The sequence below is a fragment of the Triticum aestivum genome, chromosome 2D (assembly GCF_018294505.1).
Source record: "Triticum aestivum cultivar Chinese Spring chromosome 2D, IWGSC CS RefSeq v2.1, whole genome shotgun sequence".
NCBI classification, from domain to species: domain Eukaryota; kingdom Viridiplantae; phylum Streptophyta; class Magnoliopsida; order Poales; family Poaceae; genus Triticum; species Triticum aestivum.
This window is the reverse complement of record NC_057799.1, coordinates 436,822,442-436,837,574: the sequence shown is the minus strand read 5'-3', so window position 1 is coordinate 436,837,574 and position 15,133 is coordinate 436,822,442. Positions and strand designations below refer to the sequence as shown.

The following is a 15,133-nucleotide window of genomic DNA, read 5'->3' as shown; positions in this document are numbered from 1 at the left end:
ACGATCTTCTCGAACCAGCAAAAACCCCAGCCCCCGACGGTGAGAGACCAGCCCCGGGCCTTGACAGCGACTAGGCTGACCCGATCCCTGGATGCGCAGCTCAAACCACCGGCGGGAGGAACGGTATATCTCAAGGCGCCCGAGGCGGCGAGAGGAACGAAACCCTAACTAGAGGGAAGCCCACACAATAAAAAAATAAATCCGATTTCATTTGCTGCAACAATCAATGATGGAGGGCCAACACAGGCCGTGGTGGTCTTCTGATAACTGAGCCCAATCACTTTCCGGCCCAGAGATCCTAACTACCCTAGCCCCTGAAGACCATTCTCCCTTCCACTTTTCGGCCTCCAGAACCCACGACGCAGCTGCCGCTAGAGGTACAGAACAATGGCGGCCGCCGCAGGCGACGGCGGCAGCGTCCCGCCGAAGACCCCAATAGCGGAGGCGCCTCCCGCTTCTCGTCCGCACGTGACCCGCAATGCCATGCCGTGGGAGAGGTGCGTCGCCGGCGTCCAATTGGCTCTCAAAGGTGCGCGCTTGCTTACGCCTCTACTCACCCATCGCCCTTTCTTTTCTTCCTCTATACGTGCTTGTGAACTCCCATCTCCTGACTCGCGTTGTCAATTGGTGATAGATCCGAAGGTGGTGTTCCTGAGGGAGCAGATCGAGAAAGCCGGGTGCACCGTATGGCCGACGTTTTTCCGGGCGGCCATCTGCACGTCCAGCGGGAACTACGCAAGCGGCGTCGGGGTATGCTGTTCTTCATTCCCTCTCCCCTCATTATCGGTGCTTTATGGCTGGCGCTCCACTTACAGGGGTTCACGTTGGCAATCTAATAAAAAAAAATCGATCAAAAGGAGCCTCGCCCCCGGTTCATGTTGGCACTCCACTTACAGGGGCTCAGAGAAGCACGCCCTCCATGCTCAACACTAACAACAGCTTCAGCCCAGGATTGACGCTCAGTTTCCTGAGCATCAATTCCCTGAAAAAAGACAGCCTTTTCCCCAAATGGTTCTTTGAGGGATTTTGCCCAGTCCCCCAGAAACCCTACTGTCAGATGCCACACCTGTTTTTTCACAGAGATCCAGGTGCATTTGGTAAAAAACTAAGCCATTTCTGCAGTTCAAAAGTCCCCACAGGACAGCATAAGAAACAGCTAAAGATCTAAAATCTGCAATGCTAACACCAAAGATAAGCTCAGCATCATTCTAAATGGATTTAGCAACAATACATTCAAACATTCAATGTACAGATGTCTCAATTTCACTACAATGTCTCAATTTCACTACAATGTCTACATTCCAGAGGTTTTGTCATGCCGCTCCTCCTCAGGCTATCACAGGTGATAAGAGCAACAAGAACCCCTGAATCGTAGGGGGGACTTTAAGTTGCTAGACAGCCGGTAACAGGACAGGTTGGACCCCTCTCAAGTTCACAATTGCATATAGGGATTTATAGGAACATACCCCTTTAGACTCATACTACCAAACTAAGCTTTCCTCCTGCTCTACAAATACAACAGATTCTAAGTCTATCCACATGGCCATGAGATCTTCAGTCAAGGTCCTCCTAAAGGTGCACTTCAACTGAATCCCATCCCAGAGCTCAAACAGTCTTATTTGTCTCATTGACCACACAATAGATATCCCAAAATTGTGTGGCCAGAGGAGAGTTGCCAAACCAAATGCCTTCCCCAAAACGAACTGATCTACCATTACCTACATGCCACTTGTATCCAGATTTAACAGCTTGCATGGCCCACATAACCCCTTTCCAGAACCGAGAGGGGCGAGAGTCATGGCAGCAGAGCTCATTAGGATTTCTAGTATTATACTTAGCATCTATAACTTTTCTCCACAATGTTCCTTCCCTTGCAATATACCTTTTGGATATTTGGCACTCCCGTACCCCCATATTCCTTCCTCATGATCATGTTAAGGCCTTGGATATTTGGCACTCCCATAACCCCCGTACTCCTTATGCAGAGAGATGGCCACTTTGCAAGATGATTTTTTTATTTCCTTCACTATTACTCCACATGCATTTGGCCATTTGAGAATTCACTAAAGCTATAGCCCACTTAGGGAATTTTAAGAAGGAAAGCATGTAATTTGGAATACTGAATAAACAAGACCTAATTAAAGTCACTTTGCCCAACATAGAACGTAACTTGCCTTTCCATCAGCTATTCTAGCTAACATAAAATCCACTAAAGGTTGAAGATCCTCTCTCCTCAACTTCTCAAAGTGTAAAGGTAATCCTAAATATTTCATAGGAAAGTATCATCAGCATATTCTAAACAAGCTACACCCCCAGGAATAAAGTTTGGACAAAGACCTCTAATGAGCCCTACTTTCCACCTTTAACTAGCATTTCGTCAAAAATATCCACAACGAGATTAAACAAGGGAGAAAGAGGGTGCCCTTGCCTAAGCCCTCTACTAGTGGTAAAGAACACTCTCCCCATTAATCTTGCCTCCTATGGTACCATTTTGAGCAATCATGTCAATCCAGTTAATCCACTTACTACCAAAACCTCGAAAATCCAAGTTATCCTTGTCATAGGCCTTCTCATAGTCAATTTTAGGGCATGTTTGGTTGTTGGCCTGGGCTTCATGCCTGGTAAAAGAGGCTGCCTGCCATCCGCCTGGTACTCCCTTGCTTTTGTGCATGGTGTGGCTGCCTGGACATCATGTGTTTCGTTGGTGGCCTGGCCTGGTGAAATATTTAAATAATTTACTAGCATGATTGATGGAGATTGAACGCCCATAAGCTCAATGAGGCAGGGAAACAGTGCCCAGGCAGCTACCCAGGCGTCCTTTTTTGAGCGCCTGGTCCAGGCTAAGCGGACTGCCTGGGTCAAATTCCAGGCTAAGCAAAATGTCAGGTAACCACGCCAGGCTAGCAACAACTTTTGCAGGACAGCAACCAAACACTGTCCAGGCACAGTTCAGGGAGGCTCCAAGCCAGGCACGATTCAGTGTGGACACTATCAAAACAGACCCTTATAAACACTAGCTCAGTGTGGACACTATCAAAACAGACCCTTATAAACACTAGCCCTTTATCACTAGAAGATTGGACACACATGAACAATTTCATGTGCTGTCACTACACTCTTTAAGATGTATCTACCTCTAATGGAAGCAGACTAATGTTCAGAGATCATCCTACTAATAATCAGAGCTGTTAGGAAATATGCAATCTGTATTTCCAGGTGGCCATGGGCTAATATATATACATGTACGGATGTGGTAAATATGCAGGAAACCCCTTATACAATGGGGATATTACATGACAAATATATACAACTCTAACACCCCCCTCAAACTCAGGGTGGATCAACAACACTAAGTTTGGAGAGATAGAAGCTGTGCTATGCTCTAGTCTGGGCCTTCATAAAGAAATCTGCCAACTGTAACTCTAATAAGCTAAAAAGCACTGATATGGGGACACGGACACGGCGACACGCAAAGGGGGGACACGGGATACGGCATTTTCCATAAACAGCCCATCGGAGACACGGCAAGTATATATAAAAATAAATAAAAATATGCCATGTAATATAGAGTTAAAGACAAAAAAATAACGAGAAAGAGATTGCCCCATTCAGCAGTAACTGGGCCACAAAGAAGATGATCCATTAGTAGTTGGGCCGGCCCAGCTAGTGCCATTTCAAGAGCAACTGGATGCTACAGATTAATCTGCACCGTCAAAAACTCAAAACTCTATCTCTCTCTGCCCTAACGCTTTGACCAAGCCGCCACTCTCCTCCCAGCGATGGATCTCTCATCTACCCGGCAGCAGGCCAGCAGCTCTCGCCACCGCCCTCCTCCTAGCGTGCTCCTCTTGCCGCAGCAGCAGCAGCGGCCAGCGCTGCAGTGGGGCATGCAGCAGCAGCGGCGGCGGCGTCACGGGCGCAGCAGCGCGGCGGCGAGGGCACATCAGCAGCACGGCGGTGAGGGCGCAGCAGCAGCAGCGGGGCGGCGGGAGGGTGCTCCAGATCTAGCATTGGCTTGTATCCCTTCCGTGTCCCAGCCGTGTCCTCCCTTTTCTTTCTTTCTTTTAATTCTTAATTCGGGAAATACGGTGGGATACGCATATCCCTGCGTGTCCAAGCGTGTCCCCGTGTCCCGCCGTGTCAGCATGGGGATTCGACAACTTTTGCCGTGTCCATGCATTGTAGCTAATAAGAGCAATGATCTGATCATGCACACCAACGCTCACAAAAGGAGCATAAACACCAATATGCTTGATGAGCTTATGCTTCATAGGGTTACACACAATACTTATAGCACATGTACCCTTTGACAAGAGGGGAGTAGGTGTAGTAACAGAAACACCAAACTCCTTAAGTAACCATCGTAACCAAGTCACCTATGCCGTCAAAACAGTCATAGCTTGCAACTCGGCCTCTGTACTCGAATAGGAAACTGTAGTATGTTTCTTCGTTTTCCTGGCAATGAGAGAACCACCAAACACAGTAAGTACAAAGTGAACAAAAGGGACCACTAGCCCACGTAGCATTTGAATAGGGCCTGAAGCTGTAATGAACTGGAGCGGGGAAAGAAAGGACGGGGAGAAGTCGTGCAATGAAGATATCATAGAACACGAAGAACGTGACTATAATGAACTGAAGTGGGAGCAGAAACAAACTGACTCAAAATATGGACATGATAGGAGATATCTGGACGAGTGACAACTAGATAGACAAGACTCTCAACAAGACGATAACACGCCGGACCAGACAAGGGGTCACAATCTAAAGCACGTAGGTGAACATTGAGCTCCATGGTAGTCTTAACATTGCGCATATCAGTAAGAGCAACACGGGCAAGAAGATCCTAGATATACTTATCTTGGGAAACAAAGAAGCTATCAGAGGTAGAAGAAACCTCAATCCCAAGAAAACAATGAAGAGGGCCAAGACCAGACATAAGAAACTGCTCACTATGATGTGCCTTCACAAAGGCAATGTAAACAGGGTAGTCACCAGTGTTGATCATGTCATCAACATATAAAAGAAGAAGAGTCAGACCATGAGCAGAAAGGTGGGCAAACATTGCAAGATCATGAGCACTCGCCAAAAAACCCAACAACAATCACCACAGAGGCGAAACGGTTAAACCGGGCACGAGGGGCTTGCTTAGGGCCATATAGAGAGCGATGAAGACGGCAGACCATGCCATCAGGGACAGAATACTCAGGATGTGACTGCATGTAAACTTCCTCACACAACTCACTATTAAGAAAGGTATTCTTAACATCAAGCTGAGATACAGACCAATGATGAACATAAGCCACAGCAAGAAGTGTGCGAGTAGTGGTCATATGGGCCACTAGAGGAAAAGTCTTATCGTAATCAAGACCATGCCCCCGCTGAAAGCCACGAGCCACAAGACGAACTTTGTAGTGCTCAAGAGAATCAGCGAAGCAAGTCTTAATGAAGCAGCACAAAGGTTGTGGAGGAGCAACTCCACCTTGCTGCTATAATGTGTACAGCACAAGTGTTGAAGGAACAACTTCAACGTGCTGCGTTAGATATCGCTCTAGAGGCGAAAGTAGGCCGATAGGGCAGCAAGAGTTCAATCCAGAACTCCTAGGGCACAAGATCTACTCCAAGATCTTAGATAAGAACAACAAGTTCTATTATAGGTAGTGGGTGCATAGTCTGGGTACAAAGTAGAGGTGAGGACCTCTATTTATAGGGCTTTGGGAAGCTTTCACGTACTTCTACTTATAGCTAGAATACTCTAGAAAACATTATTTAAGTTCCACCATTCTACTCATAGCTACTCACAACTAGAAGACTCTAGAAGATGGTAGGGTAGAAAAGAAAAGAAAAGAAATACTACACTGGAGTGGAAGCATCTAGAACTCTAGAAGTAGCCAAACAGATCTGGCATGTGTTTTTCTTCTTTTTCTCTCATCTATTGTTCCTCATCATTCTCCCCTGGTTGTTTGGAACTCACCCTCGAGTTATCGTCATAGAGCACTTCTTCTAGGTGGTAGAGAGTCAAGTCCGCAACATTGAAAGTATTGGATATGCCAGCGATAATCGTGTCCTGTCCAACATGGCCATTAAGATCAGTTGAATGGAGTTCTCTAATTAGTTTGTCACGCAGAGAACTCCTTGGGATGCACAAACGATCATTTTTGAAGAGATAGCCATCCTGCACCAGTCGTCACCTAATGGCTGGCACCTGATGTGCTTCACCCAAACATGGCCAAAGTCTTCATCATCCTCATACAACTCCTTTATTTGATCCATGCCTGGAAGTTCAGCTTCAAAAGAAGTCAAGAGGCATGCATGACGACTCAAAGCATCGGCCACTCGGTTTGTTGTCCCAGATTTATGCACGATATGTTGCCCATCTCGCTAGCATGCGGTCAACATGCTTTTGATTTCTAAAATGCTTCAAGGATTGATTGTCACTATAAACAATGAATTCTTTAGGCAGCAAATAGACTTCCCAAGTTTTCAACGCTCTGAAAACGGCATATAATTCTTGCTGATAGGTACTCCATTTCTGTCTAGCTTCACTTAACTTTTCACTAAAGAAAGCAATGGGCTTCCTTCCTTGAGATAGGACAGCTCTAATGCCTACTCCACTTGCATCACTCTCAAACTCAAAAGTCTTGTTGAAATCAGGTAGCACCAAGACAGGAGCTTGTGATAGTTTTTGTTTAATCTCATTGTAACTAGCTTCAGCTGCTTCTGTCCATTGGAACTTTCCTTTCCTCAAACACTCGGTAATTGGTGCCTTGATAGTGCTGAAATTCTTCACAAATCGCCTATAGAAAGTTGCAAGGCCATGAAAACTTCTTACCTCAGAAATGGTCTTCGGAGTTGGCCATTCTCGGATTGCTTCAACCTTAGAATCATCAACACGAATACCGTCACATGTTATGACGAATCCTAGGAAAGGAAGTTGTGTTTGCAGGAAAACACATTTCTTCAAGTTGACGTAGAGCTCATTTTCCCTTAGTACTTCTAGCACCTTCTGAATGTGATCAAAGTGTTCATCCTCATCCTTGCTATAGATCAAGATGTCATCGAAATAGACCACAACAAAGTGGGACAAGAAAGGTCGGAGGACTTGATTCATTAAGCACATAAAGGTACTTGGTGCATTTGAGAGTCCAAATGGCATGACTAGCCATTCAAACAACCCTTCCTTTGTCTTGAAGGCGGTTTTCCATTCATCCCCGGGTCTGATACGGATTTGATGATATCCGCTTCTTAAATCTAGCTTTGTAAACACTCTTGCTCCACTAAGCTGATCCAACATATCAACTAGACGGGGAATCGGGAATCTATACCGTACGGTGATCTTGTTAATGGCTCTACTGTCCGTGCACATGCACCAAGATCCATCTTTCTTTGGCGCGAGTAGGGCTGGTACAGCACATGGGCTAATACTTTCTCGAATGTGCCCCTTTTGCAGCAATTCCTCCACTTTCTCCTTCAATATATCATGCTCCTTTGGGCTCATTCGATAGTCTGGAAGATTAGGAAGACTTGCTCTCGGAATTAAGTCAATTCTATGTTGAATTCCTCTCATCAGTGGCAAGCCTTGTGGCTCTCCCAGTATGTTCTGAAATTCTGCCAATAAACCACGTACCTTTGCTGGAATTTCAACAGTCGGGTGCTCTTCTCGTTTTACAACAAGTGCAACACACAAATCTGCCTCCTTTAAGCCTTCCATAAACTCATGAGAGGTATGGGAGATAGTTAACGTAGTTTTCCCTTCCTCCTTAGAGGTATTACCTTCGGTTTTGTTTGGTAAGATAATGATCTTTCTCTTGTTCCAAATGAAAGAGTAGAGTTTTCCTTGCCCTTGTGTATAGTATCCACATCAAATTGCCAAGGTCCCCCAAGAAGAACATGGCTAGCGTCCATATCAACTACGTCACACAACACACTAGTAGAACGCCCGTGCGTTGCTACGGGCTATAATCCATATATAAATGAATCAAACAAATAGTTAAGGTGTCTTCAAGGCCAAAGCTTATTTCTCCGACGTACGTCCATGCGTGTTTGGACATCAAACGGGCATCCGGTAGGATCCCCAAAATTCATCTGTCTAGACAATCCGGGCTCTCCTAAATCTAGACCATATATGGGGAGAAAATTGGTTGTCCAGACTATCCGTCATGTTATCTCCAACACGCGGGCCCAACACAAAAAACCCATCCCACCACGCACCCTTCCCTTTTCTCGTCGAACCCGCTCGGTTTCCCGCCATAGCGGGATATTTCTCCCTGGAGCCCTCTCCTTTAAAACCGGATGATGCCCACCTCATCTACGTCGTGCATTGCAACAGGGATGAAATGGTTCGTATTTACAATATAATAGAGCGGGTTAAACTAAGTCAATATTATTGACACAAAACAACAAATAACTACATAGACCATTCTCAAAGGTCCATTCAACTTTGCAAATGCACATGGACATGGAAGGCTAGTGGCAACCTAAACACATTCCTAGTTTCCAATAAGCTCCACCTCCAGCCCACACAACATTCATTGCCAGAAGGGATACTTTTGTTCTTCTCTAACTCCTCCTTCCCTATATCTTCTACTCTTAGCCTCTTCGTCAACCAACATCATGTCAACAGTGCATTCGTCAGTGACGCATCATCTTCTTCCTCCTTCCTCGTCAGCTTATTTCTTGTTCCTACTTATTTCCTAAAATACTCCTTTATTTTTTTCACTTTATTTTTGGAACACTCTCTTTTCTTCTCCAACACCATGGACCATTTGTCCGCTTTAGTTCTTCCTTCTTATTCCTGGAAAACTCTTCCTTTCTACTCTAGCATGAACCACCTGCCGAATGTAGTGTCGTGTTGTCATCATCCGTGAACGTTTCGGCAACCGTCAGCGTGTCGACATCCCGTAGAGCATGTTCGTCATGCATCTTGGTGAACGCTTGGTCGCCCATGTCGTGAGTGAATGGTGGCCGTTGTCCATGTTGGCACGCGGTGCTCGGCCATGTCGCTGAGAGCATGTTGACCGTCATTGCCCAGGAGCGCTTTAAAAAAAAATCGACGCAATTAACTGTTTGCTTACTTAATTAATTACACAAATAATTAGCGTCCGACTTAATTCACTGCATGCCTAATTAACTGCCAACCAAATCAATTATTTATCTATCTAATTAGGAAAAAAAATCCCTACTTCTAATTATATGCAGGCATAATTAACTGTCTACTAATTAATTAATTACATTAATGACTTGGTTTTCAAATTGATTCACTGCAAAAACAATTCCTATTTAAATGGACCTAATTAATTGCATTAATTGTTTGATTTCTAAATTGATTCAATGCTCAATTTCCAAAATATTTTTCGCAAGAATGGCTGCTAGAAGTGATGACCACGTAAATATTTCCTTTACTAATAGAGATATTACAAATAAACTATGGAACATTTTCTGCCTATCTACATCCAACAGCAGACCAAAAGCAGACACTACTTGATCAAGGATGGATCATTCACACCATTTAGGCAATAATAAACCTCTAAGCTGGATCCAAGTTTCAGTTAATTCCTCGAAATTTTCTAATTCTTCCTTCCAGACTGCAACTCTGACAGTCATGTCTTCCTTTGACAGCCCAAAACAGGGATAGCCAGCCACCTGTTCAACTTGAATATGAGGGGTGAACTTAACTAAGAAGGACCACTGATCAAGCTCTCTAATCTGCCAAGGCCAATTGGTTTTATATATTACAGAGAACTCTTTGGCAAGTTCATCCTTAGAAATCTCACCAGACTTAGTATATGCAACTCCACAATTCTTCAAAGACCCGATTGCAAGGTTACCCATCTCCTGCACTTCTATGTGCTAAAACCTAGCTTAGCTATCCACCTGGTGTGCACTTGATTTGCATATGAAACAGATTTTAGGTCTCTTACACATGGGTTTTGTGATGTTTTGGGTTATCACAATTGAAACACAGCACATGAGCATACTCAGTAAACTCCTCTCCGACCTCTCTGCTAGTACCAGCACCATTGGGGTTTCCTGCAGCCATCTGGGATGGTTTTTCGGCGTTCTCCTTATGAGCATCCTTGGGCTGCCCTTCCTAGCTCTGCTGTTGCTGATGTTGAGGCTGACCAAGAGGTACCCACTGATTGCCTTGCGGAAACACAGGAGGTGGGTACTGAGGATAAGAACCATCAGGTAATCAAACTGCAAAGGAGGAGGCGGCTGCTGTGGACGCGTGCCCCCCTCTCCCTTCCTCCTCTACCTCTGTTCCCCTTAGCCATCCTAACCCTAAGCAGCAGAAGCTGGAAATCAAGGCGCTCCCAACCCAAGATGTTCGCAAGCAGCTGAAACTCACCTTATCACCGAATTCCTTGTCCCAGATGATCGCGAGCAGCTGAACTCACATTCTCACCGAATTTCTTGTCCCAGATCCCAGAAGGAAAGCAATCCTCGATCACAACGCAACAAACAAATCTTGCTGGATCCACACTGCCACCTGTGACTTCTCTCGGTCTCGGCAGGGGTGAAGGAGTGATTGGGGAAAAAAGGCTCCCACAACTGTCCAAAATGGTCTAACCCCACCGCAGACGCTGACAGCCGGATCCAACGCACATCTGACCCCAACCCTGGAAACCCTCACGGTAGCGTTCTCCTCGTCCGCGCCAGCAACCCTTGAATTGGAAACCGGCAAAGTCATCAAGGACCAACAATGGCGAATCCGCAAACATGATCCCAACATAACCACATGACCAGCAATATGTCGAGCACCTGGAGATGTTCTCAACAAATCATAGATTGCAGCACTATCCTCTGTAGGAATTGACTTAGAACCCAAATGCACCCTCCATCGTCCCCGACGGCAAATCCACGACGCCTAATCTAATCTGAACAGCCTCCATCGTGCTTGCTGAACTTTGAATGTCGAGGTGGCCTATTCCGCAGCCCGCGCTAGAATCTGCTCCGCTGTCAGTGCTTTGCCTTGTTGGAACAAGCGACCTCGCTCCACTGTAATCCTGTCCAGAATCCACAAAGCCAGCTTGAGCCTGATCTTCTCCAATGCTCGATCTGCGCGAGCTACCGCGTCCATCAGTGCTAAGAGCTCCTGACCCGTCAGTTGCCTCCCCCTCCCATGCGGATCCATAGATTCTCCCTCGGGACCACTTAGGGAGCCCAGGATTTAAATCAGGAGACACGCCAAGCACAACCCCGAGACCCACTCTTGAACGAGGTGTTAGGGTATGCCGAGGTAGAGGAGAGAACACGGCGGCAAATCCAAGACACATAATCTAACCTGAACAACCTCCCTCGTGCTTGCTGAACTCTAAATGTCGACATGGCCTCTGCCGTAGCCCATGTCAGAAGCTGCTCCGGTGTCAGTGCTTTGCCCTGTTGGAACAAGCGACTTCACTCCAGACTCCACTGTAGTCATGAAGTGTCTGGGGTTGTCACAAATCATAACAATTCCATGCAAACCAGAGTGTACTATGGTCTGTATACTTTTGTAAATTATAGTGCTTTTGTTGTTTGGGGACATGTTTTAGCAAAAGATTAACTAGGATAATATTGGCTTGTCAAGATATGGGTGAGGAGATAATTGTCTTGTATGAATCTTGAAAGCATTCACTTGGTAGGACAACCAAAGTTGTGAATTTTACCTGGGTGTTAAATATTTGAACTGAAGTGTTCAAAAGATAGGTTCATCTGTTTTATGTACGTGAATGGAATTTTTCTCTGAAATGTATGTAAAATTCACGTTTGCACCTCTGTCAGCAACATTTACGGCAAGGGTAGGCCGAGCTGGTTCCTGTTTTCTTGTTATCGGTGCATGTTGACAGGAATTGCTGCTGCCCTATTTGTAAAATTTTCTCCAAAAAATTTTGGGCAGCCCTAAAATACAACACCAAGTGCTGCAAATATACAGCAGCCGTGGCTGCCACAAAATTTTAGGGCAGTGGGGGGCCATGCAGGACGATAAAAAAACGGCTGTTTTACATCACTGTGTGCCAAAAAAGCTGCTCCAACATCTGCCCTAAAATAGGACACCCACAAAAAGACCGACATGATGTATCTTAGGGCACCAATTTGAGGGCAGCTGTTGGAGATGAACATTTTCTGGTGCTCTAAAAACAACTTTTTGGTGCCCCAAATTTTATTCCAACCACTTTTTTTCTGCTCTATTATAGGGCTGCTGTTGGAGATGCTCTTTAGCAACTAGTATAAGCCAGTGCAATTGCCTGACCTATTACATTAGTTTCTCAAAATTCTTTGATTGGCCTTTTTCCTTGTGGATTCTATTTCAAGTGAACTATTAATGAGAGAGCTGCTCTAATATTTTCCAGTTATTTATGTTCAGGTACAAGTTTGCTGTAATCACATGCGAAGGCAAGATGAGATAACTCAGGTCATAATTCATGAGTTAGTACATGTTTATGATGACTGTGTTGTCAAGAACATCGACTGGAAAAACTGCGCTCACCAGGCTTGCTCTGAGGTAGTGAAATACTTGTCATATAAATGGAAGTTATTGGCATGTTACTGTGCCACTGAAACTTATGTTCTGTTGTGAGTTATTGTAATTGGCTTACATTGTGTTATTTATTCTTAGATTCGAGCTAATCATCTTAGTGGCAATTGCCATTACAAACGTGAACTGATGAAAGGCTTCCTGAAGATAAAGGGGCATGAGCCAGTAAGTATTTTTTTTAGCAAAAGCAAAACAGCCTTTTTGTAGTCCTGTTATTGAGCTCACACCACATATGGCATTGGTTCTCTGTTAGCAAGCTACAAACTTTGAATAGTTAAATATAGTGAATCACTATTGGTAACTATTGAAATTGTTTACAGCTTCCCCGTGGTTCTTTACTTGTTAGCTAATGAGCGTGATTTTCCTATTTTCATTTTTATTTTGCCAATCGAATGTTTATGCCTGCTGTGACGTTTTCTGCATTTCTGAAGGAATGTGTCAAAAGACGTGCACTGCTTTCTGTCAAGAACAACCCGCACTGTTCAGAAAAAGCTGCAGAAGCTGCAGTTGAGAAGGTGTGGGATATGTGCTACAACGACCCACGCCCGTTTGATAAGGCTCTATGAAGTGAAAGCTGCCAGGGCAGTTTTGTTAACTTTCAGACGGGTTCTATGAAGTGTATCCTGTGGGACAGTCTAGTTTCTCTTCAGACGGGCTCCATGAAGTACAGTACTTAGCAAAGCGTTGCAACAAAATCTGGAAATTTGGTGCTGGAGCAAAACTTTGAATGCCATGATATTAGTCCAGACAATCTAACAGATTATTCCATGTAATTCAATTGTTTTACATGGCATATAGGGACAGCTGACTGAGCTCTAAATAAGAGTGGCTGTGAATGATTAATTCTTTATACCAGCTAAGTATTGCTTAAGATGTTCCCTTTTTTCTCCCTTTTTGAAATTTCAGCCCTTTGGAAATGCATTTAGAACTACAGGGATGCCGACAATGTGGCGTCGGTTGGCTTGTGTGCCCTGTGTGGGCATGCGAGGGCGTGCGGTGATGCGGCATGGCTGCGCAGGGAAGCGTTGTGTTGGCGCGTTGGGTGTTCGGCAGCCTGGAATTGGTGCCTAGATGTCCGGGCAACGCCTTGGGTTGCTCAGACCTGGTGAGAAGAGGACGTGTTGGTGTAGTGCGTCAGCGATCGGGCCTGAGCTACTGCGTGCAATGGTGCGTTGTGGGGGTCCTTGTTGCATGCCATTTTGATGCGAAGCATACTACGGCCATCCCCATGGACCTATCTTCCCAAAACACCATGACCGATGACACGAGCGCGTGCAAGGGTCATTGAGAACGAGGTTAACTCTCTCCTTGTTGAACTCCCCTTTGACCCACTTAAGACATGACTACTACCTCAAACGAAGATGTTTTGTGTGCTTAGGTATCAAGGAAGCAACCAAGGAAAAGTTACAGCGCAAGATGGACATTAAGAGCATGAAGAGAATCTGCCCAGCGCAGAAATCCCGGTACAACCGCCCGTGTACCGCCCAACTACCGCCCGGGCGGTACAACCGCTCGACTACCGGCCAACTACTGGTCAAGCTTTTGTGATCGAGCGGGTCAAGGCCGGTACAACACCGGTTTATCCCTGTAACAGCCATCAGACCGGTACAACCGCTCCAAACACCTGTCGGCGTTCTGGGAACGGGGGTCTCCAGACTTGCCTGCCTGCGGCCCGTGGCGTGGCTCTGTTAACAGGCCTGTACGGCCCATCTTCATCAACAAGGTATCCAAGACCCTCACGAGGGGCCAAGCCTCGCGAGGCGGACGGCCCAAGACCTCCTCAGGAGCGGCCTCACCAGGTTGCCTCGTGAGGAGCGGAGAGATCAAGGCAGGGCAAACCTCGCGAGGTTCTCGTGACGTGAGCCATGACGATCAAGATCAGGCGGGCGCCAGCGCGCGCAGTGTCCTTATTTCCTCTTTGGTGCTAAGGGAGCAAGCGCAGGCGCAGAGTAACGAGGCATCAAGCAAAGATTTCCATATCAGTGCAACGAGACCAAGACCAGCAGGACGGTAAGACGGAGGTCACCATGGAGCCTAAGGCGGCGTCACCACCAGAGCCCTTTGCAGGCGAAGACCGCTCTTGTCAGGATAAGCTGTACTAGCTGTCCCCTTTCAAATTGGCCGTTGTTGGCTCCCTTGCCGCTCAATATTTGGGAAGAGAACCAGGGCCTATATAAGTAGAACTAGCCACCACAGTAGGGGGATCGATTCCATCTTCCATCCTCACACCCACAAGTTCACTGAGTACAAGAACACCTCAACCTCAGAAGGCTGTTCTTCCCCTTGTACGGTTCATCATCAGCCCAAGAGGCAATCCACCACCACCACCACACTGGAGTAGGGTATTACACATTTACACCACAACGGTGGCCCGAACCAGTATAAATCTTGTGTCTTTTGTGTTGTGAGTTCGTCGAGTTCGTGCTCGAGATCTTAGCCAGTTAGGACGTGGATCGGTAGGAGGGAAAGAACTTCGCGTGCACCCAGTGTTCGAACCTTGAGGGTTTTGCCGGAACCCGTGATCCGACATTTGGCGCGCCAGGTAGGGGTGCGCCGGAGCCTCCCTTCCGTCGATCTGCGCTCCCTCGCTCCGTCGTCTCCATGGCGGACGCTCGCCGT

At 46.2% G+C, this 15,133-nt stretch overlaps 1 protein-coding gene across 1 annotated transcript; it reads left to right on the top strand.

The window, feature by feature from the left end:
• Positions 1–277: 277 nt before the first annotated feature.
• On the top strand, positions 278–13,385 carry LOC123053674 (mitochondrial inner membrane protease atp23). Its single transcript, XM_044477193.1, has 5 exons — positions 278–529; positions 635–750; positions 12,344–12,481; positions 12,596–12,679; positions 12,946–13,385. Exons 1-5 carry the CDS (start codon positions 388–390, stop codon positions 13,078–13,080), a joined length of 615 nt encoding a protein of 204 aa, XP_044333128.1. The 5' UTR covers positions 278–387; the 3' UTR covers positions 13,081–13,385.
• Positions 13,386–15,133: the final 1,748 nt, after the last annotated feature.

Coding starts and splice junctions, on each gene's coding strand:
- LOC123053674 (XM_044477193.1), top strand. CDS start 388: ATGGCGGCCGCCGCAGGCGACGGCGGCAGCGTCCCGCCGAAGACCCCA. Junction 530..634: donor CGTCCAATTGGCTCTCAAAG/GTGCGCGCTTGC, acceptor AATTGGTGATAG/ATCCGAAGGTGGTGTTCCTG. Junction 12,482..12,595: donor CTCACCAGGCTTGCTCTGAG/GTAGTGAAATAC, acceptor ATTTATTCTTAG/ATTCGAGCTAATCATCTTAG.